The 24,253-nt window shown below is 47.8% G+C and overlaps 1 protein-coding gene across 4 annotated transcripts in view; it reads right to left on the bottom strand.

The window, feature by feature from the left end:
* Window positions 1-24,253, bottom strand: part of ZSWIM8 (zinc finger SWIM-type containing 8) — a 2,297,361-nt gene that overhangs the window by 1,540,492 nt on the left and 732,616 nt on the right. For all 4 annotated transcript variants that reach the window (XM_085603517.1, XM_085603518.1, XM_085603514.1 and 1 more), the window contains exons 10-12: window positions 12,953-13,961; window positions 12,007-12,138; window positions 11,418-11,597 (exon numbers count right to left, since the gene is read on the bottom strand). In XM_085603517.1, coding sequence (XP_085459643.1) covers window positions 11,418-11,597; window positions 12,007-12,138; window positions 12,953-13,961 — 1,321 coding nt within the window. The remainder of the gene's footprint in view (window positions 1-11,417; window positions 11,598-12,006; window positions 12,139-12,952; window positions 13,962-24,253) is intronic.

Raw genomic sequence — 24,253 nt, 5'->3', positions numbered from 1 at the left:
CAAACTGGCCCGCTGCTCCCTTGCACCTAAGCCACCATCAAGGGCTCCACACCGCCCTATAATTGCTCGAATCCTCAGCTTCAAAGACTGTGATGCAGGATTCCCATACACGCACAGTGGCCCCACCTACTAGACACCGTTCTGGGGGGTTGTGCCTGCCTTGCACCCAGCTCCGAGCACATCACGGGGTACGACCCATCCTACCCCTTGCACCACCTGCTCCTCATGACACACATAAACCAAGGTTATAACTCTCTCCGGGTCATGTCCTGGGATTTCAATGGCCTGCTTGACGGCATCAAACGCACAGCAGTCTTGAAATATGCCCAACGACACTCCCCCGATATCTGCCTACTTCAGGAGACTCGTCTCATGGGATCACATTGTGCCTCTCTGGCACGTTATGGTTTTGATAGGGTGTGGCACTCAGGCTTCAACAGGGGCTCCGGGGAGTGGACATCATACTCAAATAGTCCCTCCCATTTGTTCCCTCTTACGTTATCAGGGACCCACAAGTGCGATTTGTAGCTTTCTCGGGGATGCTGGGTGGGAACACCCTTAATCTCCTATCCATATACATCCCTCCTGCGACACTTGCCTCAACGCTACGGCACCTCAGTGACACTTTCTCCACTCTGCCCTAGGGTCAGATGATTCTGGGAGGAGATTTCAACGCGGTCATGCAGCCCAACCTTGACAGTACAGGCATCCCCTCCAGGTTGTTCCATGCTAAGAAATTGACTGAATGGGTGGCCACCTTGGGCCTTTGCGACATATGGAGGGTCTGGAACCCACGAGTCTCCTAAAACGCGCATACTTCGGCAGCACACCATTCCCACGCACGTATAGACATGATTTTCATGCCAGTGCCAGACTGTCAACACGTGACCAATATGTCCATCCTTCCATGGGGAATCTCAGACCCCTCAGCAATGCTCATGCACCTAGGTGATGCCCCTGATGGACAGTGCCCTATTTGGCGATTGAACACCTGGTTCCTCCAAAACAAGGTATTCCACAAGGCTATCGAGGAGGCGCTTCGACAGTTCTTCCTCGCGAACCTGGATTCAGTGTCTTCACAGGGCACCATCTGGGAAGCAAGTAAAGCTACCATCCGGGAAGTAGCCAAAAGCCACCTTCGAGCACAACGGCGGCCCCAAAATGGTCACCTAGCCCATCTCGAGGCGCAGGCGCTCTGACTAGAGACTGACTTTGCTAAGACCCCGACTAGAGCTCATGACAGGCAATTTTGGCAGCCAAACGCGAAGAAATCAAACAGACCTCGTTAGAGTCGGCTAAACTGCTGTGGCGTTCATCAGTCACTCGTGTGTACAGCTGGGGGGATAAAAACGGGAGACTCCTGCACAGGCTGGCATCATATCCCCTGGCTAATTGGATAATGCCTGAGATCCGTGAATCCTCAGGAACCATCTGCCGTACCTCTGCTGAGATTGCACAGGCTTTCGCAGGTTATTATACTTGCTTATACTCAGCACGCAAGCTGGAGGGTACTCCCGCAAACTTTTTCAACCCCCTGCAAATCCCCATTCCCTGTTTGACGCACTCTGAAGCAGCTAGTCTGGACCTTCCCTTCAGCCCGGAGGAGATAGGTGCGGCGATCTCCCAACTGGCATCCCGTAAGACCCCAGGCCCCGATGGCTTCCCTCGAGAATATTATGCCTCCTATCGGGAGCTCCTGGTCCCCCATCTCTCAGCTCTGTTCCAGCATGTGACAGAAGTCGAGGCGTTTCCCCCGGAGACGGATGTGGCCACTATTGTGGTCATCCCTAAAACCCAGCCGCCTTTGTCTACCTGTTCAGTCTACCGGCCTTTCTCCCTAATTAACACTGAAATCAAAGTCTACGCTACGATATTTTCCCAGTGCCTGCACCCGCTCCTAAACAAACTGATTCATCCAGACCAATGCGGCTTTATGCAAGTTCGTAGCACCAGACTCTGCCTAAGACGCCTCCCTCTAGCGCTCGCAAATCGCCAGATAATTACCCCCTATTTGGGACTTCTTCGTGTAGATTTTGAGAAGGCCTTCGATACGATGGACTGGCTCTATCTCGAGGCGGTGCTCACAATAATGGGTATGGGTCAGCAGTTTAAACGCTTCGTCCGAGTCTTATATTCTGACTCTAAAGCTAGAGTGTTCATTAATGGAATCCTCTCTGAGATATTCCAAATCCGAAGAGGTACTAGACAGGACTGCCCCCTCTCCCCGCTCCTTTTCGCTCTGGCGATGGAGCCCCTGGCATGTCTCATCCGCGCGGACGACTTTGTTCAAGGCTGGCCGTGGGGAACTCGCCACGTGAACAAAATTGCACTATATGCAGATGATGTCTTGCTTTTCCTATAGACCCGGCCCGCTCCAACCCTAGATGCCTCCAATCCCTTCAAGCCTTCGAAAAGGTCTCAGGCCTCTGGCTGAACCCAGCCAAATCGACCCTCGTACTTCTTCCTCTCTCTAGGGAACGTTTAGACTGGCAGACCAATATATAATTGTAAGAGACACCAAACGGACCTTCATAAGAGACAAAGTCCTGACCAACGCAACCAACACCAAGGAACTATTCAACGTCATAAAGCAGTTCGCTAAACCCCCCAGCGAGGCCACGGACATCACACCTTCCCAGGAACTCTGCGACAAGCTCAGCTCCTACTTTCATCTTAAGATCAAGGCCCTCTACGACAACTTTAGCGAACAGACGCCAGACACCACCCACCTTGACACCGCCGCCAACAAGCCAACCATCATGACCTGGAATCCCGCCACTGTAGACCTCATCACCACTACCATGATGAAAACCCACTAAGGAGCCCCAACTGACCCCTGTTCACCGCACATATTCCACAGGGCCGCCGCCGCTATAGCATCCGAACTAGGACAGACCATCAACGCCTCCTTCGGAGCTGGCATCTTCCCAGATGCCTGGAAGCGGGCGTAGGTTAAACCCCTCCTCAAAAAAACCTATGGCTGACCCAACGGACCTAAAATATTACCGGCCCATCTCTCTCCTCCCCGTCGCAGCCAAAGTCACCGAGAGACTCGTAAACACCCAGCTGACCACCTTCATCGAAGAGAACTCCATCCTAGACGCCTCCCAGTCTGGATTCCGCAGCAACCACAGCACCGAGACCGCCCTCCTCGCAGCCACTGACAACATCCGCATGGTACTCGACCAGGGACACATTGCAGCCCTCATCCTGCTAGACCTCCCCGCAGCATTCAACACCGTTTCACATTGCACGCTCACAGCCAGACTACACGACGCAGGGATACAAGGAACCGTCCTGAACTGGATTCCTTGCTCTCCGGCCAAACCCAGAGGATCAGACTTCCTCCTTTCCTCTCCGAACCCACCGACATCAGCTGTGGTGTGTCCCAAGGCTCATCGCTCAGCCCCACACTCTTCAACATCTACATAGCCCCCCTCGCCGCCATCGTCAGACAGCTTGGGCTCAGTATAGTATCCTACGCCGACGACACCCAGCTCATCCTCTCACTCACAAAGAATCCCGAATACACCAGACGCTGCTTCCACAAAGGAATGAAGAACGTCGCAGCCTGGATGAAAGACAGCTGTCTGAAGCTCAACTCAGAGAAGACCGAGGTCCTCATCCTCGGACCCTGTACCTCTGCCTGGGTCAACACCTGGTGGCCCTCCTCCCTTGGGAACCCACCCACCCCTACAGACCACCCTCGAAACCTCGGCATTATCCTCGACTCCTCCCTCTCCATGCACCGCCAGATCTATGCCGTCGCCTCCACCAGTTTCAACTGCCTGCGCATCCTCCGCAAGACCTTCAAATGGATACCCCCTGACTGCAGTGGACCATTACCCACACGCTCATAACCAGCAGACTGGACTACACGCTTTAGACCATCCAGAACGCCGCAGTGAAACTCGTACTTGGGACACCGCACCAAGAACACATGACCCAACACCTTCGAAACCTCCACTGGCTCCTCGTCGAGAAGAGGGTCACCTTCAAACTCCTCACCCTCGCCTACAAATCCCTCAACAACATTGGACCCAAATACCTCAACGAGAGAGTCTCCTTCCACGTACCCAAGAGGAACCTCTGCTCCGCCGACCTTGCCCTGGCAATTGTCCCCCGCATCCGCAGAAACATAGCAGGCGGGAGAGATTTCCCCTACATCGCAGCCAAGACCTGGAACGAGCTCCCTGTGAACATCAGACGCTCCTCTACCCTGCACACGTTCAGGAAGGACCTCAAGACCTGGCTCTTCAACTGCTCCGGAGCTGCCCCCCCCCCCGCGCCTGGAGACCCTCACGGGTGAGTAGCGCGCTCTACAAACCCGATTGATTGAATATACGCATTAAGCGACAGTCGTTTAAATATCTAGGCATATGGGTTGCTCTGCTACCCGAGCTGGAATGGGCACTGGATATTACTCAGCTTATTAGAAAGGCTGAGGAGGACCTTAATCACTGGCAAACCTTGCCACTTAATCCACTCAGCAGGGTGGCATTATTTAAGATAATGATCCTCCCCTCGTTCCTATAAGTTATTCAAAATACTCCCTTCCACTATCCCTGAAATTGGTTTCGAGAGATCAACGCCATGATCACACGGTTCCTGTGGAGGGGGGTGGGAGACTGCGGATGGTTCTTGACCGATGCCGCATCCCGTCCTTCGAAGGCGATATGGGCATGACGGAGCTCTACCTATACTATCTGGCCACGAGGTTGCTTGTCCTTCATGATTGGTTCACCAGAGGATGGTCAGATCAAGCTTACAGATATGAACTTTGTGACATGGACTTTCCTCGAATCCAGGCTCTCATGAATGGATCCCCTATTCCTAAGACGATCCCAACGGTGACCTGAACAGTTTTCCTGGCCTGGCGCTCGGCCCTATGCCATACACAATGGGAATCCAAACTGACCCAGCAAACACCACTCTGGCAAGGCACATGGCTCGATGAAGTAGCAGCGTTACATGGGTTTTAGCAATGGGACTACATTGGCAGCTCCCAACTGGGCGATGTGTGGGAGGGAGACCATATACGGACTTTTCAGGACTTACAGAACCTCTTCTCCTTACATGCCTCGATGGGTTCCACGCTTCCCGATTTCAGTCCACCGGAAGCGCTGGTCATGATGGGAAATCTTGGGAAGAGAGGCATCTCACGCATATACTGCACCCTCACGAACAACAGTCCGGCTTCTCTGGACTCGCTTAGAGTTCGCTGGGAGGGTTGACTGGGTCCCCTTGAGGATGAGGACTGGTGAGATGCCCTTATGGCCCCCAAAACTGTCACTACCTCTGCCAGACTCCGACTCATCCAGATCTATTACCTCCACACTGCATACCTTAACCCAGAGCGACTACATAGAGCAGGGCTGCGCGCCTCGTCTGAACGTACACGCTGCAGGCACCAACCCGCAGACTTCTACCATGTGGTCTGGTCTTGCCCCGTCTCAAAAAATACTGGGACAAGATAGAATCCGAACTCACACAGAACTTGGGCTGGCATGTACCCCACAAACCTATGCGCCTCCTCCTGGGCGTTATGGATGATCTGGATGGGTCCCAAGCAGATAAACTGTTCCTGGGGACGGCCATCATGGTGGCCAAGCAGGATATTGCCAGGGCCTGGACACAACCTGACCCCCCACAATAGCTAAATGGCGTCGAGGGGTGGACTGGTGCGCCACTCAAGAGAAACCCTTATTCGAAGCCAGAGGATGCCCGGCCAAGTACCAAAGAGTGTGGGGTAAAAGGACAGACCAGATGGGTTAGTGGGACCCGGGAGGACAGACTCTTGCCTTTGGCAGACTGTTTATTTCAGCCATGTGGAGTGCATAATCGCTGTGCTTATAGCAGTACTTCACTACCGACACCCCCATTATGTCTTATATGCGAACCTGTATCCGTGCTGTCAATGCCTATCTTCCTTTGTTTCCTAAAAATAAAAGTTGATTATCAAAAAATGTAGATGTATGCACTGAATCAAAACTCAAGTTTAGTTCATACTATGGAGTACCTTCATTTTAGACAATTAGTATATTTAGTTAATATGATCCTGCAGATAGACACCTAATGGAAAACTAATTATATCCCCCATTTTCATTTTAAAATATAATTTGCCCTGGTTGGCAATGTAGCAGTCCATAGTAAATATGTGTTAAAATCTGAGAAGCTGATTTTGGGAAACTTAGTAAATGTGTTCTTTTTACTTTAGATTTTCCTAATCCCACTAAATGCCAACGTTTTTCATAAGCAAAAAATAGTATGTTTGCAGAAACAAATAATCTATTTTTGCAAAGATGATGTCACCTGCATCTGCAGGAGTGATTTTGCATAGGACATAAACTTATCAACTTTAAGAAGTTGTGAAATAGGTCACCTTCAGTAGACTACACTGACAAGATACTATTGAACAACCACAGTTACAGTAAATTGGGCAATTCTATAAGCTTGTGAAGAAGGTTATAATAACATCTTTGATGTGTAATATTTTTTTTAGAATTTTCCTACAAACAGCTTTTACCTGTCTATTGTCAAAGACCTATTGTGGACAATAACACTCAACCCCTTTGGTGTGTCGGACCGCCGGGAGTCGTCCGAAGCACCAGTGCTCATGTGCCTAGGACGGCCCCCGGCCGTCCAAACACATGGCACTAGAATTCCCTCTGGTGTGGGCACCAGAGAGATTTCTCCCCCCTCTCTCTCCTCCCCCCCCCCCCCCCCCCCAGCAGCCTCGAGAGTTGTGAAAGAGCTTCCCCAGCACCCGAGGCTGTGTAGATGGTTTCCTTGAAAGGAGAACCAGCGTGCACGTCACGCTGACGTCATTTCAGTGAAACCGAAACTGAAATGAGCCGTGGGATCATTTTAATTTCACTTTCTACATGCTCAGGGAGCTATCTCAGCACGTAGAAAGACGGGAGAGGTATCACTGGAAAGAGGAGATTTTTCCCTATCCAAATGTACCCCTCCCTAGTGGATACCTGCTTGGGGATCGCCCAAGGGGGCGATCCCCAAGCAGGAATCCACCCACTAGGCACCAGGGAAGGGAAGCGGCCTCTTAGGCATGGGTCTTTGCTCCCCCATATTTTTTGGGGTGAATTCAGTCTTTCTGCCCTCCCAGAGGGGCAGAAAGCCCACTAGAAACCAGGGATTTGTTTTCAAAGTGAATTAGGGGTGGGGGCTGCCCAATATGGGCATGCCAATGCCCCAGCCCCCCCCCCCCCACAAAATTCCAGTCTTTCTGCCCCCCCTGGGGGGCAGTAGCACCCAATCTGCCCTCACGAGGACAAAAAGCACCCTAGATTCCAGGGATTTCTTTTATAGGCCTAGGGTGGAGGCTGCCCAGAATGGGCATGCAAATGCCCCCACCCTACCCCCCAAAGAAAACAAACGACTTTCTGCCCCTCCAGGAGGCATATGGGGGCAACAAGGGGAATGTTTTTAGAAATGTGATTTTTTTTCCAGCTAAATTTGAGGTTTGCAGGGGATTCTGGGTAGGAAAGTGTGGAGGGATGCACGCATGCCATACCTCCCTGGACTCCCCAGGGTGCCTACTTTTCAGAAATGTGTGGCTTTGGTAGGTTTCCCTAGATGGCCGCTGAGCCCGGGCCAAAAACCCAGGAGCCCGCCCCCCTGCAAAACCAGGTCGTTTTGTGATAGGTGATTTTGAGGTCTCCACAATACGTTGTCTGTCGCAGGTACTTGAACCACCCACACGAGTGAGGTATCATTTTTATCTGCAGACTTTGGGGAAAGCAGGGTGGGTGGAATGTTGTGTATCCACGCAGATTCCAGAACTTTTCATCACAGAAATGTGAGGAAAATTTGTTTTTGGGACAAAGTTTGAGGTTTGCAAGGGATTCTGGGTAAGAGAACCTGGTGAGAGCCACACAAATCACTTCATCCTGGATTGCTCTGGGTGTCTAGGTTTCAAAAATATACAAGTTTGCTGGGTTTCCCTGTGTGCCGGCAGAGCTAGGGTTCATAATCTACAGCTAGGCCCTTGGCCAAGAATGGGTTAGTTTTCACTGTACAAATGTGGTGTGTCCATGTTGCTTGTTGTACCATTTCCTGTCGAGGGCACTAGGCCTACCCACACAAGTGAGATATAATTTTTATCGGAAGGCTTTGGGGAATGCAGGGTGCGTGGAATTTCGTGGATCTACCCATATTCCAGAATTTTACATCACAGAAATGTGAGGAATTTTTTTACAAAGTTTGAGGTTTGCAAGGGATTCTGGGTAAGAGAACCTGGTGAGAGCCACACAAGTCACCCCATCCTGGATTCCCCTGGGCGTCTAGTTTTCAAAAATGTATAGGTTTGCTAGGTTTTCCTAGGTGCCGGCAGAGCTAGGGTTCAAAATCTACAGCTAGGCACTTTGCAAAAAAAAAGACAAAGTGTCAGTTTTCACTACAAAAATGTGGTGTGTCCATGTTGCATTTTGCGCCGTTTCCTGTTGCGGGCACTAGGCCTAACCACACAAGTGAGGTACCATTTTTATCGGGAGACTTCGTGGAACACAGAATTATAGACCTACTGTTATTATCTATTGACTTTCGATGCATTTCTGCTTTCCAAATGTAAATCAATGTGTAAAAAAAAAAAAATAATTACATTGAAAAATGTCCTATAATTCACATGCTAGTATGGGTATCCACAATTTCGGAGATGTGCAAATAGCTACTGTTTCTGAACTCTGTATTTTGTTCTCATTTAAGAAAAACATAGGTGTCTTTCATACCGATTTTTCACTGTTTATATTTTTCTAAATGAGTTGCTATATACAATAAAAACCATTGCAAGATGCTGCTCAGTTATTGGCTCCGGGTTCGTCAGGTTCTTGGTCAACCTACAATTCCTCTATATCCCCACAACCAGAAGGGTCCAGCGGATGTAACGGTATATTGCTTTAAAAAATCTGTCATACTTAGAAGAAGTTACAGGTGAAAACATTGGCACAAATGGCTTTTTTAAGTCAACTCATTTCCAATTCTTCCTATTTTCAAATGTTAGTTTCTATAAAAACACCTTGAAGGATCTACTTGCTGAATTCAGAATTTTGTCTACGTTTTTTAAATGTATAGCTTTCCAGGGTCCATTATTGCTTTTATACCCATTTCTACCATTAACTGGAAGGAGGTTGAAAGCACAAACAATAGCAAAAATAGGCTATGTCCCAGGAAAATGCCAATACTGTGTAAAAAAAAATGTTGGTTTTCTGACAAAAGTCAGTATGTCCCTGAAAGCTGGGATGATGGTGATTAAAGCACCACAAACCCTTTGTTGATACCATTTGCAGGAAAAAACACAGACGCTTTTACCTTCAGCACTTTTTTCCAATTTTTCCCCTAAAAAACAAAATTTGGCTGCATTTTAGCTAATTTCTGGGTCCCCTTCAAGGGAATCAACAAACCCTGGGTACCTTTAAAATCTCCATGATGTTGAAAGAAAAGGACGCAAATTTGGCGTGAATACTTTATGTGGTCAAAAAGTTACAGGGGCCTAAGCGCGAAATACCCCAAATAGCCAAAAAAAGGCTTAGCACAGGGGGGGGAAGACCTAGCAGCGAAAGGGTTAAAGAGGTGTTTGGGTCAGCCTTTTGCTCATCATTTGCTGGGTTTCTTGTGAATCTTGTTTGCTTACATCTTATTTGATAGCTTTCCTCCCTTTTCATATGTTTGACCCAGGAGCATAGCTGCATTACCATCCTTCCGACTGGATGGCTTGTATCCTTCCACAGCTCCACCAAGGCAAGCTATGTTTTCCTTTTTCTTTCATCACTCCACGAGAATGCTTGTACCTTTTTGCACACTCCCCTGTATGCTGCTTCGTCCCCCAAATACCCTACCCTGTGCTGTCCATATCGCTCCTCGCCCAAGGTCATCTGTTGCTTCTCCTGCCCCTCCCATCAGTTTCTTTTTTTATATAAACTAAACTTTTTCATTGCTCCCACCTACACTCTTCTTGCCGCTCGTCAGCATTAACTCCCCTCCCCCACTATTGCTCCCAGGCTTCATTTCTTTTGTTTAACTCTGTTTTATATTTTTTCTGGGCATCCACTATGCTGGAAAGCAAAATTTGGAGAGAAAAAAACCCACATATGACGCATATGTGTGCATGAGTAAGGGCGCATGCACATGTATACATCATCACACTTTTTTCACACTGGTATTCAGCATTGGCAATAACTAAACAACCATTTTTTTCTTTTAGTGGCCGCTGAACATTGTATGCAGAAAGCACTGGCAAAGCCAAAAGTTGAGACCTACTGGCTTTACCAATATTGGTTTCCCTAACTGATTAACAGCTTACTGGACACTCTCTTACACTTGCGGGAACTATGGGACCAAGATCTGGAGGGTTTGGGGGACGAAGAATAGCTCGAAGCCCTGGCATCCCCAAGGGAGGTGGTGATTAAGGCTGGGTTTTGGTTAGTACAACTCGAAATTCTGCATAGGTCTTACCTTGCCTGTATCACCATGGTAAAAATGGGTAGGGCAACAGAAGCGGGCTGCTGCAGACAGTGTGGCCAGGTGGTAACATTCTATCATACTATTTGGAGCTGGCCCACGATGCAACACTCCTGGAAGTCGGTGGTGGCCTACATGAATGAGGTATGCAGGAGTAAGATGGAAATATCCACTAAATGATGCTTGCTCAATATTTGGGATGCAACTGACCTAAACCATATGGAGTGGGCCTGGATACCCTTGAGTCTGGCAATAGCCAAACGTAACATTGCAAGTCTATCGAGGTTAGCGTCTATCTCTCCCCCCAACTTCCCTCCCCCCCCCCCCCCCCACCGCAAGATAAGAAACGGGGCATGGACAGGTGCATGGCGACTGAGAAAGTGATGTACGAGGGTCGAGGTTGTCTTCTGAAGTGGAAAAAATCAGGGACGGGTGGAAGGACTAGAGGAGGCCCCTGTACCTCCCTCACTCCAGCTGGTGCTGCTGTAGTTATTCCTCAATTACAACTCAAGTACTGTGGTTTGTGATGCAGGGGTACGGCAGGAAGGGTATGCGAATATTGTTTCACGATATGCATCAGTAATTTTGCCATGTAAGGGTGCGACGAAGTGTGGTGTACTTGTCTGTTTTTTGCTTCCCATGATTCTACTACAAAGATATTTCTGTAAAATATATATTGTTTTCCTTATCATTATATTGATGATGTCAAAATAAACTTGCTTTTTACATGAACCAATGTTTGGTAAAGGACGGAGGTGCTTCGTATCTAATTTAGAAAGTAAATGTACTTCGAAGTATACAAAGCAAACAAGCAAAATAACTATAGATAAAACGGGACGAACTTCTCCCACAGTGAGAATTACTATGCGTTTGGTGAATGGAAGTCTGAATTTCTCCGAGGGAGAAGTTGCATGCTATCTTTTAGTTTCAAGTAGGATACATACCTCAAACGCTTTGGTGGATGCAGGGGGCCTTTGAAGCTCCAGGGCAAACATGCCAATGCAGAACGCCAGGTTGTGGTACTCTACCCGCTCACTCAGCACAGTAAGCAGGAAGGCAGCTTTGGATAAGGTGCTGGTTGCGACCCAGGTCTGCTTGCTGGTTGAAACCTTGTTCTTCTTCCCCTATCAGAAAGAACAATTTAATGTGACATATTCTAATGTATTATTTTTGCACAGGATTCAGAGAGAGAGTGGGAATAACAGTGATAGTAAACTAAATAAATATTGGATAAATATGATTGGGAAGCAGAGGGCCTGCAAATATTATAACCAGATGCAGTATTGTCTGTAAACAATCAACTTCAAATGGGCGGGTAAGTTAATATGACTGGCTTTTTAAAACCCGAACAAACGGACAGAAGAGCACCAAGGATTTCCAGGTGAAAATACTTTACATTTGGAAAAGAAAGCTTAAGGCGCTTGATACTTTTTCCACTGACTTCCTTTTTATCGTGGTACCACGTCCACAACAGATCCTGAACATAGGAAACATCAAAGACAAAAGGTCAATGGCTGTGGAAACGCTTTTTACCTTGGCTTGAGGCTGTTCCACCTTAAGGTCTGGAGGATTAGTCAACAGGTCCCTCGCCAGCTCAACAGTTAGTCGACAAGCTTCAATGCTGTAGCCATGGGCATAGAGAGCCTCTGCACAAGCAAATAGGATCTACAAGGCATAACAAGAAAGGTGGCTACAGCTGTGCACTAAATCAAATCCAGCATGACAAACAAACCCATCGTATTTTATTCAGTATCAAAACCCAAACTTCTAAGACATTGTTTTTAAAAAAATGAGGGCTGGCACGCGTTTCTCTTATGCTTTTATATCACACAGCAATCCTAACTTAGAGCACTTTGCAAGAGAAATTAAAAACAAAGTCTTCAAGTAAAGCAGTGACTTCTGAAAGCGAATACGACTAAATACAGCCACCAAAATGGCTTATTTTAGAATAAACTGATAGGGCAAAACAGGTTTTAACAGAAGCAAAATAATCTTTGTAAAAGTACTGGGTCATGGTTTTAGCTCACAAATGTCAGTTTAGAATTTATTTCTTTAAGATTAAAAAACAAATAAAAACAAGTATCTTTTTAACAGATTTTTACCCTAAAGTGGCATTTCTCACACTGAACTAAGAGAACAGTATTAACACCAGTTAAATGGCACCCATGGTATTAACCTTGGAAAAGTAAATATGACTTGCAGGGATTTAAACCTGTAGGTTCTTCTTTATACACAGAACTCTACGATCAATATTTATTTCACTAACCAACCTCAGACTATTTTATGCAAGATGCTTTGGATTAAAGATACATAGAAGCATGGGATTATTTTTTCGAAAAAAGTCCTCGAATAACACCGGACGTACTATAATTGCAGCAAGTAACATATATTTTTTCATTAGCTCAAGCACAGTAAAACTCTTCCTCAACAATCCACACTCACGGGCATTTACATTTTGACAATCATACAATTGTATCACCTCCATCTTATTTTCTTGTTCAAGTGGTTTGATTCCAGTGAAGATGTCTTGCTCCTCCTCATTTCCTCCCTCTACCTTTTCCTCTTCTTCTTTTTCCACTTCCTTAGGATTCAGATAATAAGCCTGGTAGTCATCCTCTTCCTCCCCTTTGCCACCTTCTCCATCCTCTGCCACAATGCCATTCTTCCCCACCACCCCAGGCTTTGATTCCGAGTCTTCATTCTCATCTGCTGAAGGTGCATCCTCTTCCCCACTACCAACAGTTTCTTCCAAGTGATCCTTTCCCACCTTCATGGCAGAAGGTACTGTCAAAGCATTAGGTTGGGGCCTCTCTGTGAAGTAAACTCCCTCTTCATCTTCAAAATTGTCCCTGTAATCTCTAATAAGTGGTGACTCAATGAAACTAAAGGTATTGCTGGCCTCCGCCCCCAGAGCCAGACTGCTGTCATCAAGGGTCAGCTCAGCCAAGTCTGGCTCGAGAGAACTATCTTCGCTGCTCATTCGCCTCTTCCCGCAATGTTTTACAGTCAGACATTTCCCAACTGGCAGCTTTGACTTGCTTACTGGTGATTTGTACAAAACCTTTTCACCTTCAGTTGAAGTTCGTCTCAAAATCCTCTGGGGGGCATCAGAAGTCACTTTACGTTTTGCAATGAGCTCTTTGGGTCTCACAGAAGGCTCCTGGGAGGCTAAACGGGATCTTTCTCCAAAATGTAGGCACATCTCATGTCCTTGAGCTCTACCGGCCTCACAGGCAACATCAGAGCAATGCGGCCGACAGTTTCTTTGCTGGATTGCCTTCATCCAGCACAAAGAGTTCTTTTTGTCTGTGCTGTTATATGTAATGCTGGGAATGGGGTATGCTTCTTCCCAGTTGAAGTAACAGGCCTCTACAGCAGGCTTGAAACCCTGAAAAAGTTTGTCCAGAGACTTTTTGTGCTGCCCTCTCTTGACATTTTCAATAACTTTCAATTGCCACTGACGAAGCTGAGCACAGAGGTGTCTGCGCCTGCAGAACAAAAACAGGATTGAGGGAGAGAGGGAAACATCATCATTATGAGGAAAAGTATAGGAGTACAACAAACAGTTAATAACAGAAGTAAACTGTAATGATGTGGAAAAATAGAAAATACAGAACATTGTCTATGAGCTACTACAAAACATGAAGATGTTCCATATTGGGTGTAGGGCACTCTCATTGAGATGCATCACTATTTTACTTGCTCAAATGTCTCTTTCTGCAAAGTCATCAACCTGTACATAAATCAGCTCTTCAAGAGTAATTAGGCTAGCACTGATCCTCTTGCCCAGCAATGTGCAGTGCCTAAACTTATGTAACCCTCTCACCAGTCCAGACCTCCTTTTCTATGCATTACTGATGGAAATACCAGCACGTTCTCTCAATGTCTTTGCATTAACACAATTTTGCAATCTTAATGGATTTTATATCTGGCTGGCAGGTTACTGCCCTTCTTTGATTTTTGGTACAACTGCAAATTTGCTTTTGAGGCAAGCTCAATAAAACAAACTAGCTTTCCTGTCTTAGGTATTAAGCTGGCAGCCCTCCAGCTCCACTCCTAGTTGATAACATCTGGAAATGAGCAATGTATTAACAAAAAAAACAAAAATAAAGGCTATTCTTACACAACACTACGGAAAAGCCAATTTAAGGAGTATTACTGAGAAATTCATACAGCCATCAGAATAAATTCTACTAAAAACCGATACTGCTATAGGCTCTTTGAAGTGTGGTAGAGATATGTTGGATTGGAATTGCAAAGTAACAGCTCCCAAGACTCACTCAGAAGAAAGACATCTGTCACGAGACCGTAAATCAGATCCCAATGCATGAACTAGAGGACGATACCCTCCCTGATCACGCCATGCCTTTTTTATCCTTTCAGGACAACAGTCTCGTGACGACCACCTACAACGTAGTACCACAGGATTACGGGCCCTTTAAGAAGCACCAGGTATCTGTGGCTAGCCCCGCCCCGAGGAAGTGTGTGTCACGTATAGCGTCTTCCCTGAAAGGTCGGAATAAAAGGATGTAGAGGAAGAACCCGGAAGACGTGGTGTGTACGTGGGACTTCAGAAGACGCCGGGAGAAGACGCCATCGACAAGTCCAGCCAGCGGAAGTCCCTCCTGACACCGACGCCGGAGTCTGAAGGAAACAACGGAGCCACAGGGGTCTCATGCACCGTTCCTGACCGAGAACAAAGACTACAGCGACACAGCGCAGAGACCTGCCACGCTCCTGGAGGAGCGTGGCTTGCAGAGGTACGTGCCCGTTTACGGGTATTAAAGGGGAGGCGGGTTACCGACACCGAGTGAACCTTGCACATCAGTGTGTACTCCTGCCTGTTTTCCCCTTCCCTCACATTGGTGGCCGGCTGGTGCATATCACCTCACTCCCTATCCCCGTAGAGATAAGCACTTAAGAAAGAGACCTCTGACTCTGGTTTCTTTGTGTTTTTGTTTTTTTTGTTTTTTGTTCTCTTCCGAGCATCCTACAAGCAAGAGGATCCAAGAACCACGTGACATGAGTTAAAGACGTTTTGAGCCTGTTCCCCTGCACAAATTACGGAGAATGGTTGTCTAAGTGTCCAAATAAAGAGAGGTCAAAAGAATAGATAAGTCTCACTCCGTCCTTACCGCCTGAGCATTGTAACACGTGGTGGAGAATGCGGGCACACTTCCATTAGGAGATAATAATGGAGAACCTGGTCCAGCAGCTGATTAAAGAACAAGAGAAACTAGAGTGGGCCCTAGAAAGACAACTGTCTGCGGCTCAGGCCGACCGAGACTTATTTAAAGAGACCATCACCCAACAAGTGGAGTGTATCCATAAGGTAGCTGAAGATCAGGTACAACTAACCACCCGGTTACAGTTTCCTCAAGGGTCTTCAGGGTCAGCCCATATATCACTGCAAAAATATGTACCTGGGGAAGACCCCGATGCATTTCTTTTAAATTTTGAAAGGGCTGCAAGGGCATGCGGTTGGCCCGTAGCTAAGTGGCCATTCTTTCTGGCTCCCCTTTTAACAGGGGAAGCCCAGGCCGCATACCAAATAGCGAACAAGGACGGTAATGCTGCCTATGGAACCATCAAAGCACTCCTACTCGATCATCTTGGCATGGACAAGGAAACATATCGGCTCAAATTCCGCAGGGAAAGTGGGTCACAATGAGATACCCCTAAGACCCTATTCTTTAAATTAAAAGCTGCTGCTGACAAATGGCTAAAGCCCCACGAGAATACGAAAGAAGACATAATGGCTCGTATATATTTAGAACAGTATTTGGAGGCTTTGCCTTATCCAACCCAGAAATGGTTACGCCAGCATACCAATCTGACTGTCGAGCAAGCCTTTGAGATGGCTACCACGTTTTCCCTGGCACAAACTCGCTCCTTTCCTTGGGATCCCGAGAAGACCCAAAAACCAATACCTGCAACAAAACCCGAAAAGAAAACCCTAAAGCCCTCACCCGAGTCTCTCCCTAAACCCTACCGTCCAAAGATCGAAACCCTGCCATCCCGTGGACCCCAAAGTTTTGAGTGTGGTAGCTGGGGCCATATCACTCGTTTCTGCACACAGAAGAAACCGCCTGATGAGCCTATGGACATTAGTTACCTTCCCAAAAGTGTACTATACTAGGAAGAATTTGGGACCAGCTTTTATGTAAGTCTTTTCGTGAACAAAAAAAGGGTTCTTGCTCTTTTAGATTCAGGGTATCGCCACTCAGTTGTCCATTCCCACCTTGTAGAAAAAAGCCAGTTGGTTTCAAGCACCACTGTGCCTATACGGTGCATGCATGGGGACGTCAAGGTTCACCCTATAACTGAAATCACCATAGAGCTACCGGGTCATCCCCCTAAGGTTTCTATGGTTGGGGTCATGGACACGTTACCTGAAGACGCCATAATAGGAATCGATAATCCCAGCTTCTTGTCCTGGTTCAGTAACGCAGTAGCAAATAGTAGGACTGCTCAAACCTATTAGAGCAAACACCGTGGTCCTCTGACCGTAGCTTCCGGTTCGCCCAAAGTAACGACCCAACCCTTAGGTTTGCCTGGGAACAAGCACAAAAGAACGAGTACGCCTCAACCTTCCCCTGTTTTCAAATACAAAATGGCCTCCTCTATAGAGTAGGAAAACCGGGGGACCAGCCACAAATACTCGTCCCCAAAAGTTTTGAGGACCAAGTACTGTTTTTTGCCCACTCGCACCTTCTTGCCGGCCATAGTGGAGCAGAGAAAACTAGAGCGAACATACTGAAATATTTCTTCTGGCCTGGTATACATGCTCACATCGCTAAGTATTGCCAGGAATGTGAGATATGTCAGAAGAAAAACCCATACCGGCCCCCTGCCGTGCCTTTACAGCCTCTTCCCATAATCGGAACCCCATTTGAGAGGGTCGGAATGGATCTTATCGGACCTCTCCCTAAATCAAGGAAGGGAAACCAGTATGCTCTGATAATTGTCGATTATGCGACTAGATACCCTGATGCCTTTCTCCTTCGGTCCCCAAATACTTCCATCATTGCAGAGAAGTTCGTGGAGTTCTTTTCTCGGGTGGGGATTCCCAAAGAAATCTTGACCGACCAGGGTACACCCTTCGTATCACGCCTTATGCAACAAGTGTGTAAACTATTGAACATAACTCATATTAAGACCTCAGTATATCACCCTCAAACAGATGGTCTTTGTGAGAGATATAATGGAACTCTCAAACTAACACTCAAAAAAATGTTGGCTAGTGAAGGAAAGGAATGGGACCTGCTCCTACCCCTTGCCCTTTTTGTCGTTCGAGGACAAAAACAGAGTAGTCTTGGTTGCTCCTCTTCTGAGTTGTTGTATGACCGTCAACCCAGAACACTCCTTGAGATGACAAGGGAAGCATGGGATTAGGAAAAGGTAGGGGATACCCCAAATCTGTTTGAGTATATCAATGCTTTAAAGTCAAAGTTAGGGAAGTTGCGGGACCTAGCATATTCCAATTTAGAGAAGGCTCAACAAAAACAAAAAGCCTTTTATGATAAGGGAAAACGATGGAGACAACTGCAAGTAGGTGATTGGGTCCTGGTATCTGCCCCCTCTGTTCTGGCAAAAGGAAAAGCAACTTGGAAGAGTCCATACAAAATAATAAAAACCATAGGACGTACCACCTATGCTATCCAATTAAGTCCCAGAAAGACACAGATATATCATATAAACCTCCTGAAGAAATGGATAGGGCCCCCTCCCAAGTCCGCCAACCTCATACAGGGTTGCGATCTCCCCACTTTGTCCACACTGGGGAGTCTTGACATCAATAAGGCCCTTACCACCTCTCAGAGTTCTGACCTAGGGAACGTGTTACTTCCCTTTTCTGATATCTTTTCTGAACTTCCGGGCCGAACATCCCTGGTGGAACATGTCATACATACAAAACCAGGTGAGATAGTCAAACAACGTCCTTACCGGATACCAGCGGCCCGAAGAACAGCCATAGAAAAAGAAATAGAGTTAATGCTGTCTCTAAACTCGGTGCTTACCCCTTACCACGGGTTGACGAGTTAATAGAAAGACTAGGAGAGGCCCAATACATAACAACACTAGACCTAACCAAAGGTTATTGGCAAGTGCCATTACGGAAGGAAGACCAAGAAAAAACCGCCTTCGCCACTCCAAATGGGCTGTATGAGTTCACAGTACTGCCCTTCGGGCTACATGGGGCCCCTGCCACTTTCCAACGGCTCATGGATACCATTCTAAAAGGGCATCGAGAATACACTTCTGCCTACTTAGACGACATTGTAATATTCAGTCCCTCATGGGAAAAACACTTTATACATTGTCGACAGGTGCTTCATGCCCTCAAAGAAGCTGGCCTTCACATTAATGCAAAAAAATCGAAGGTAGCCTATCAAAAAGTAAAATACCTAGGGTACCTCTTAGGAAAGGGCATCATTGAACCACAGGAGGAGAAGATTAAAGCCATCATTAATACACCATTCTCAACTACTAAAAGAGAAGTAAGGGCTTTTCTTGGTCTGTTAGGCTATTACCGCAGATTTCTATCTGGATATTCAGATATAGCTACCCCTCTCACAAACCTGTTAAGGAAAGAAGTGAAAACCAGAGATCTGATCAATCCCCCCCTAGAAGCCCAGAAGGCCTTTCTAAGATTAAAATCGGCTATAACTTTATGCTCTGTCCTGGTGTCCCCTGACTTTACCAAACCTTTTATTCTCCAGACGGACGCCTCGGATATAGGACTGGGGGCTGTTCTCTCCCAGATGTCAACTACAGGGAAGGAACGTCCCATCCTCTTTATCAGCAGGAAGCTCTTCCCTAGAGAACGCAAATACCCAGCTATAGAAAAAGAGTGCCTCGCCCTCAAATGGGCAGTAGAAAAGCTACAATAATATTTGGAAGGCTCCTTCTTTACGCTATACACTGACCATGCTCCTCTCCTATGGATGAGTCGAAACAAGGGAAACAATCCTAGGGTATTAAGATGGTTTCTTTCCCTTCAACCCTTCCATTTCGAAGTACGACATCGGAAGGGCACCGCGAATGGCAATGCCGATTTTTTGTCTCGGATTCCCTGTTTCCCCGAACGGGAAAAGACTGCTGGGGGGATGTGTCACGAGACTGTAAATCAGATCTCAATGCATGAACTAGAGGACGATACCCTCCCTGATCACGCCATGCCTTTTTTATCCTTTCAGGACAACAGTCTCGTGACAACCACCTACAACGTAGTACCACAGGATTATGGGCCCTTTAAGAAGCACCAGGTATCTGTGGCTAGCCCCGCCCCGAGGGAGTGTGTCACGTATAGCGTCTTCCCAGAAAGGCCGGAAAAAAAGGACGTAGAGGAAGAACCCGGAAGACGTGGTGTGTACGCGGGACTGCAGAAGACGCCGGGAGAAGACGCAGTCGACAAGTCCAGCCAGCGGAAGTCCCTCTTGACACCGATGCCGGAGCCTGAAGGAAACAACGGAGCCACAGGGGTCTCATCCGCCGTTCCTGGCCGAGAACAAAGACTACAGAGACACCGCGCAGAGACCTGCCACGCTCCTGGAGGAGCGTGGCTTGCAGAGGTACGTGCCCGTTTACGGGCATTAAAGGGGAGGCGGGTTACCGACACCGAGTGAACCTTGCACATCAGTGTGTACTCCTGCCTGTTTTCCCCTTCCCTCACATTGGTGGCCGGCTGGTGCATATCACCTCACTCCCTATCCCCGTAGAGATAAGCACTTGAGAAAGAGACCTCGGACTCTGGTTTCTTTGTGGTTTTTTTTTTTGTTCTCTTCCGAGCATCCTACAAGCAAGAGTATCCAAGAACCGCGTGACACGAGTTAAAGACGTTTTGAGCCTGTTCCCCTGCACAAATTACGGAGAATGGTTGTCTGTCTAAGTGTCTAAATAAAGAGAGGTCAATAGAATAGATAAGTCTCACTCCGTCCTTACCGCCTGAGCATTGTAACATCAACAAATAAATAATGAGATATCAAAAGTGCTTTCATCTTTAATAGTATAAAATGCAACCACTGTGTTCCTCTCGTTCTACTGACATTGGAAATGCATCTGCCTGCCACAAACAACAACCTTTCTCGGCACATCTGCTACAATGTCTGAAGGCTCACATTCCTCTCTCTGAAGAGATGCACACCAATATTTCTTAGTGAACAGGACAAACCAAAAGTATCAGACTCCACTGCTGTGGGCAACACTGATGCAATCACACATAAGTACCTACGGACCTTACTCATCAGTACAATCTCCCTAGTTACTTACCTTCCACATTCCAAAACACAAGTATTTAACAACCAGGTAATGTTAGTCGTAGGGCTATTCTTTTTAGGGTTTTACTTTGAAAAGCGAAGTGGAATGTTTCATGCTCTCAGACACAACTACCTGTCGAACAAATGCTTTATTTTTGTATATGTTCTACAAGGGAGATAAGCTTGTGCCTCTTGTGTACCTACTACTAGGACCCCATGTTTTTCTACACCTTTCCTACTGTGTCCACATTCCAATGTGCTGTATTAATCTGAAGAACAGCAAATTCTTACACAACGATAACTACGTTTGGGGGAGTGGCCAAACCGGCCAAGATGGCGGATTCATCTCCCTAGAGCTCCGCTCGGCGGCCCGTGCAATCACCATTAATCAAAGTCCCAAATGACTTAAACCCTCACAAAAACCCAGCATCTGAGCTGCCGCCGCACAGAGGGCGGCCTGACAGGCCCAGACGCGTGATTGCAGCAGCGATCCCAGCATTATGAGCGGCTCCAGCAGTTACTCCGGATCGCCATCAAAATGGCGGCCCCGCCGCGATCCTGAAAACGCATCGCGGCTGTGAACGGAGCGGGGATCGGGCGAATGCCCCCCAGAATTGGAGTGACACGAGGGGCAGGCTGAGCCTGTACGGGCGACACCAGTTGTGAAAGGTGACAGCGCTGCCAGCAATCGACCCGGTCCCGAGTGGCGGGCGCAAACGTTTACCGGCCCTGCACGGGGCGACCCCCCTATATACGACAGGCCAAGCAGCGCGGGTCTAATCTCACACACAAACGTGCCTAAACAAAGCGACTCCCTCCCTGCATGGCGCCGGGACTCGAGGCGCGCAAAGGGGGGTGGTATCTCAGTGGGGACGTCTCAGGCAAGCCTACACCTACACACCCATCGTAGTGCGTGCTACGCGACCGACAGATGAAACCCCCAGGGGAGGAAACTCTGATACCATACAGGCCCCGCGTGAGCCAATGCTGACCAACTGCACCGGACGGGGTGAGTCCTAAGCACACTCCAAACACGAAGAACCAGAGCTGAGACACGGCGGCCTTCCTCCGCATGGCGCCAGGACTCTAGGTGCGCGGCGGGAAGAGGGGAAGTGTCGGCGCCCTCTTATGCTTGCGCCAAAACCAGGGAACACGATACAGCGCCCACGAGACTCCTGCCTGCTACGAACGTCACGGACTGACAAACCGAGTCGCAAACCCGGGCTCAGTAATTCTGTGATGCCCTCGGACACCACCTGAGTCTCCCTCTGACTCCCTGGAACGCAGATACACAACCGGGGGTAGCGACCAATCTCAAGGTGGTGCGCTCTGGCCATTGGTAACACACTGCCTGACCCCCGGCTCCCCCGGAACGGCCCAGCAGCTTTTCCCTACCGGAGCAATTTGTGGATCCTGGCGGGACCAGACGGCCAAGCCCTTCCCACTCCTCAGAAGCCTGGATCCCCCTGACAAGGAGCTGAACTGCGAGGCATGCGCCGGAGAGGCCGGATTGAAAAACACACCTCAAATTACCACGCTGGGCTCCGGGGGCTGCTCTGATCACCTGTCAGACTTGCCTCACTATGAAGACGATTCCCTCAGGAGCAGAAGACTTTTCCCCAAATCCAACCTGCCGAAGCCTGCGACAGGTGATAACAACTGTCACGAACTTCAGCTCGGGGGAAAGGGGAAGTGGAAGACAAAACAAGAGAGACTGCCTCCTGACTCTGGTCGCTCTCCTAACTTCGATTCTTGGAAGGTGAGTCACCTGCAAGAGATAAGCACAAACATAAACTTGCCCAAAGTTCTTATTGCCTCACTTGTTCTCTTTCTCTCTCTCTCTCTCTGTATATGCCTTTTTACCTGTGTCAGTTTTTGAGGCTAGCTCCTCTCTATGATGTTTTGTCTGAGGTGAAGAAAATCTGATTCACTGGAAGAACCTGTTACTACTTGAGAATTATTCTTGTCGCTTGGAAAGTCTTTCTTGTTATAAAAGTATATTGAAATATTTAATTATCAAGTCTTGGTTCTTCCAAGAAAAAAGTTATATTCTTCACAACTCCGAAAGTTCGAATTTTTCTCTTAGACTCTTGACAGTTCTGTCTTTTCTTACTAAATAGTCTTGGTCTCACACTGCGCAAGGTAAACAACTATCTCCTCACAGGTGAAATCTTCTTGACAGGAAACCACATGAACACGCTTACTTGAAATTCGGAGCTCTTCTCTTCACAGAAGCAACTCCCTTGAGACTTTCTTCTCTTCACCTTGCTCACCGGATCACTGAACTGAAACTGCTGCCTCTAGCTTCACAATTATTTTCTGCTAAAGGAATTACGAAGACTTTAATACTCTGACATGTCTGGAAGCAACATTAAAAGCCTTTTCTACTTCCCTACTGAAGTTTAATCTTAGTAGAATGACTCTCTCTCAATAACTCTGAGTTGACACGAAGCGCTGAGGTAAACACTCCTGTCAGGAATTTCTCGTTCGTTGAAGTGCGCCGCGCGAACTTCGTGCATGCGCGTTAGCTCCTTCAGAAGTGTCTCAGCGAGGAGCAACTAGACCGCGCACCACTACAGGAAGTGGGTACGGCCGAGTAACGATTCCCAGCAAGGGAATGCTTCAGTTCACGTATCAAGGCACGCAGGGAGGATCTCCAGCCAGGACTTAACCTTCTCCAACGTGGATACTTGCCTGCAGGTATTTTAACCAAGGTATGACCTTTCTGGTTATTACACTTCCGTGCATACGCGCAAGAGTTCCTGACATCACCCCTCTGGACAACGCGATGCCGGCCACACTTGAAACCCGAAGCACGGCGACTGGAGCTGGTCAGAACAAGAGTACCAGGACCCCACCGAGGACTGGAATCTAGGGAACAGCGGAACAACGGAGATTGGCGGGGAAGTGATTGGAGAAGCGAACGTTGATTTCAAAACTGCAAAGACTTACCCAACTGCCCTTAACTCCCCCTGCATATAGGACACACAGACAGGCGCGGATTCCCCTTGAAATCACCTGGAGGCACCTACAGACCACGCAACCACAACCAGTCTGATCTGTGAGGAGGCCCGACCAGACAAGTCTATCAGGTGACAGAACTCACGCGGGAGGCCTTCGGTGGGACACAGAGAGACAACAGGCCAGAAGGCGCTAGACACAACAGTCCGTCATCCCCAAGGTGAGAGGTAGTGGAGCACAACACAAGACCCCATCCACTAAGAGCGGTGTGACGAACGACCCCCAGGGGACGTCAGCGCGCAACAGGAACGTCGCAAACCCCTGGGCATCAGAGAGTGACTTTCCCGGACCCGAATGTCACCCAGTCGGAAGGAGAACCACCTTGTTCAGAGTCCACGTCCAACAAATTGGATAAAGTACTCGCGGCCATAGAACATTCCAGAGTAACCATGAAAAATAAATTTGGTGAACTGGCCACAGACCTCAACCTAGTCCGGGACGACCACAGGAAATTAGCAAACAAAGTCAACCAAGGGGAAAAACACTTCAAATCATAGAAC

Source organism: Triturus cristatus, chromosome 1_2 (genome assembly GCF_964204655.1).
Source record: "Triturus cristatus chromosome 1_2, aTriCri1.1, whole genome shotgun sequence".
Taxonomy (NCBI): domain Eukaryota; kingdom Metazoa; phylum Chordata; class Amphibia; order Caudata; family Salamandridae; genus Triturus; species Triturus cristatus.
This window is presented reverse-complemented; position numbering and strand designations above follow the sequence as displayed.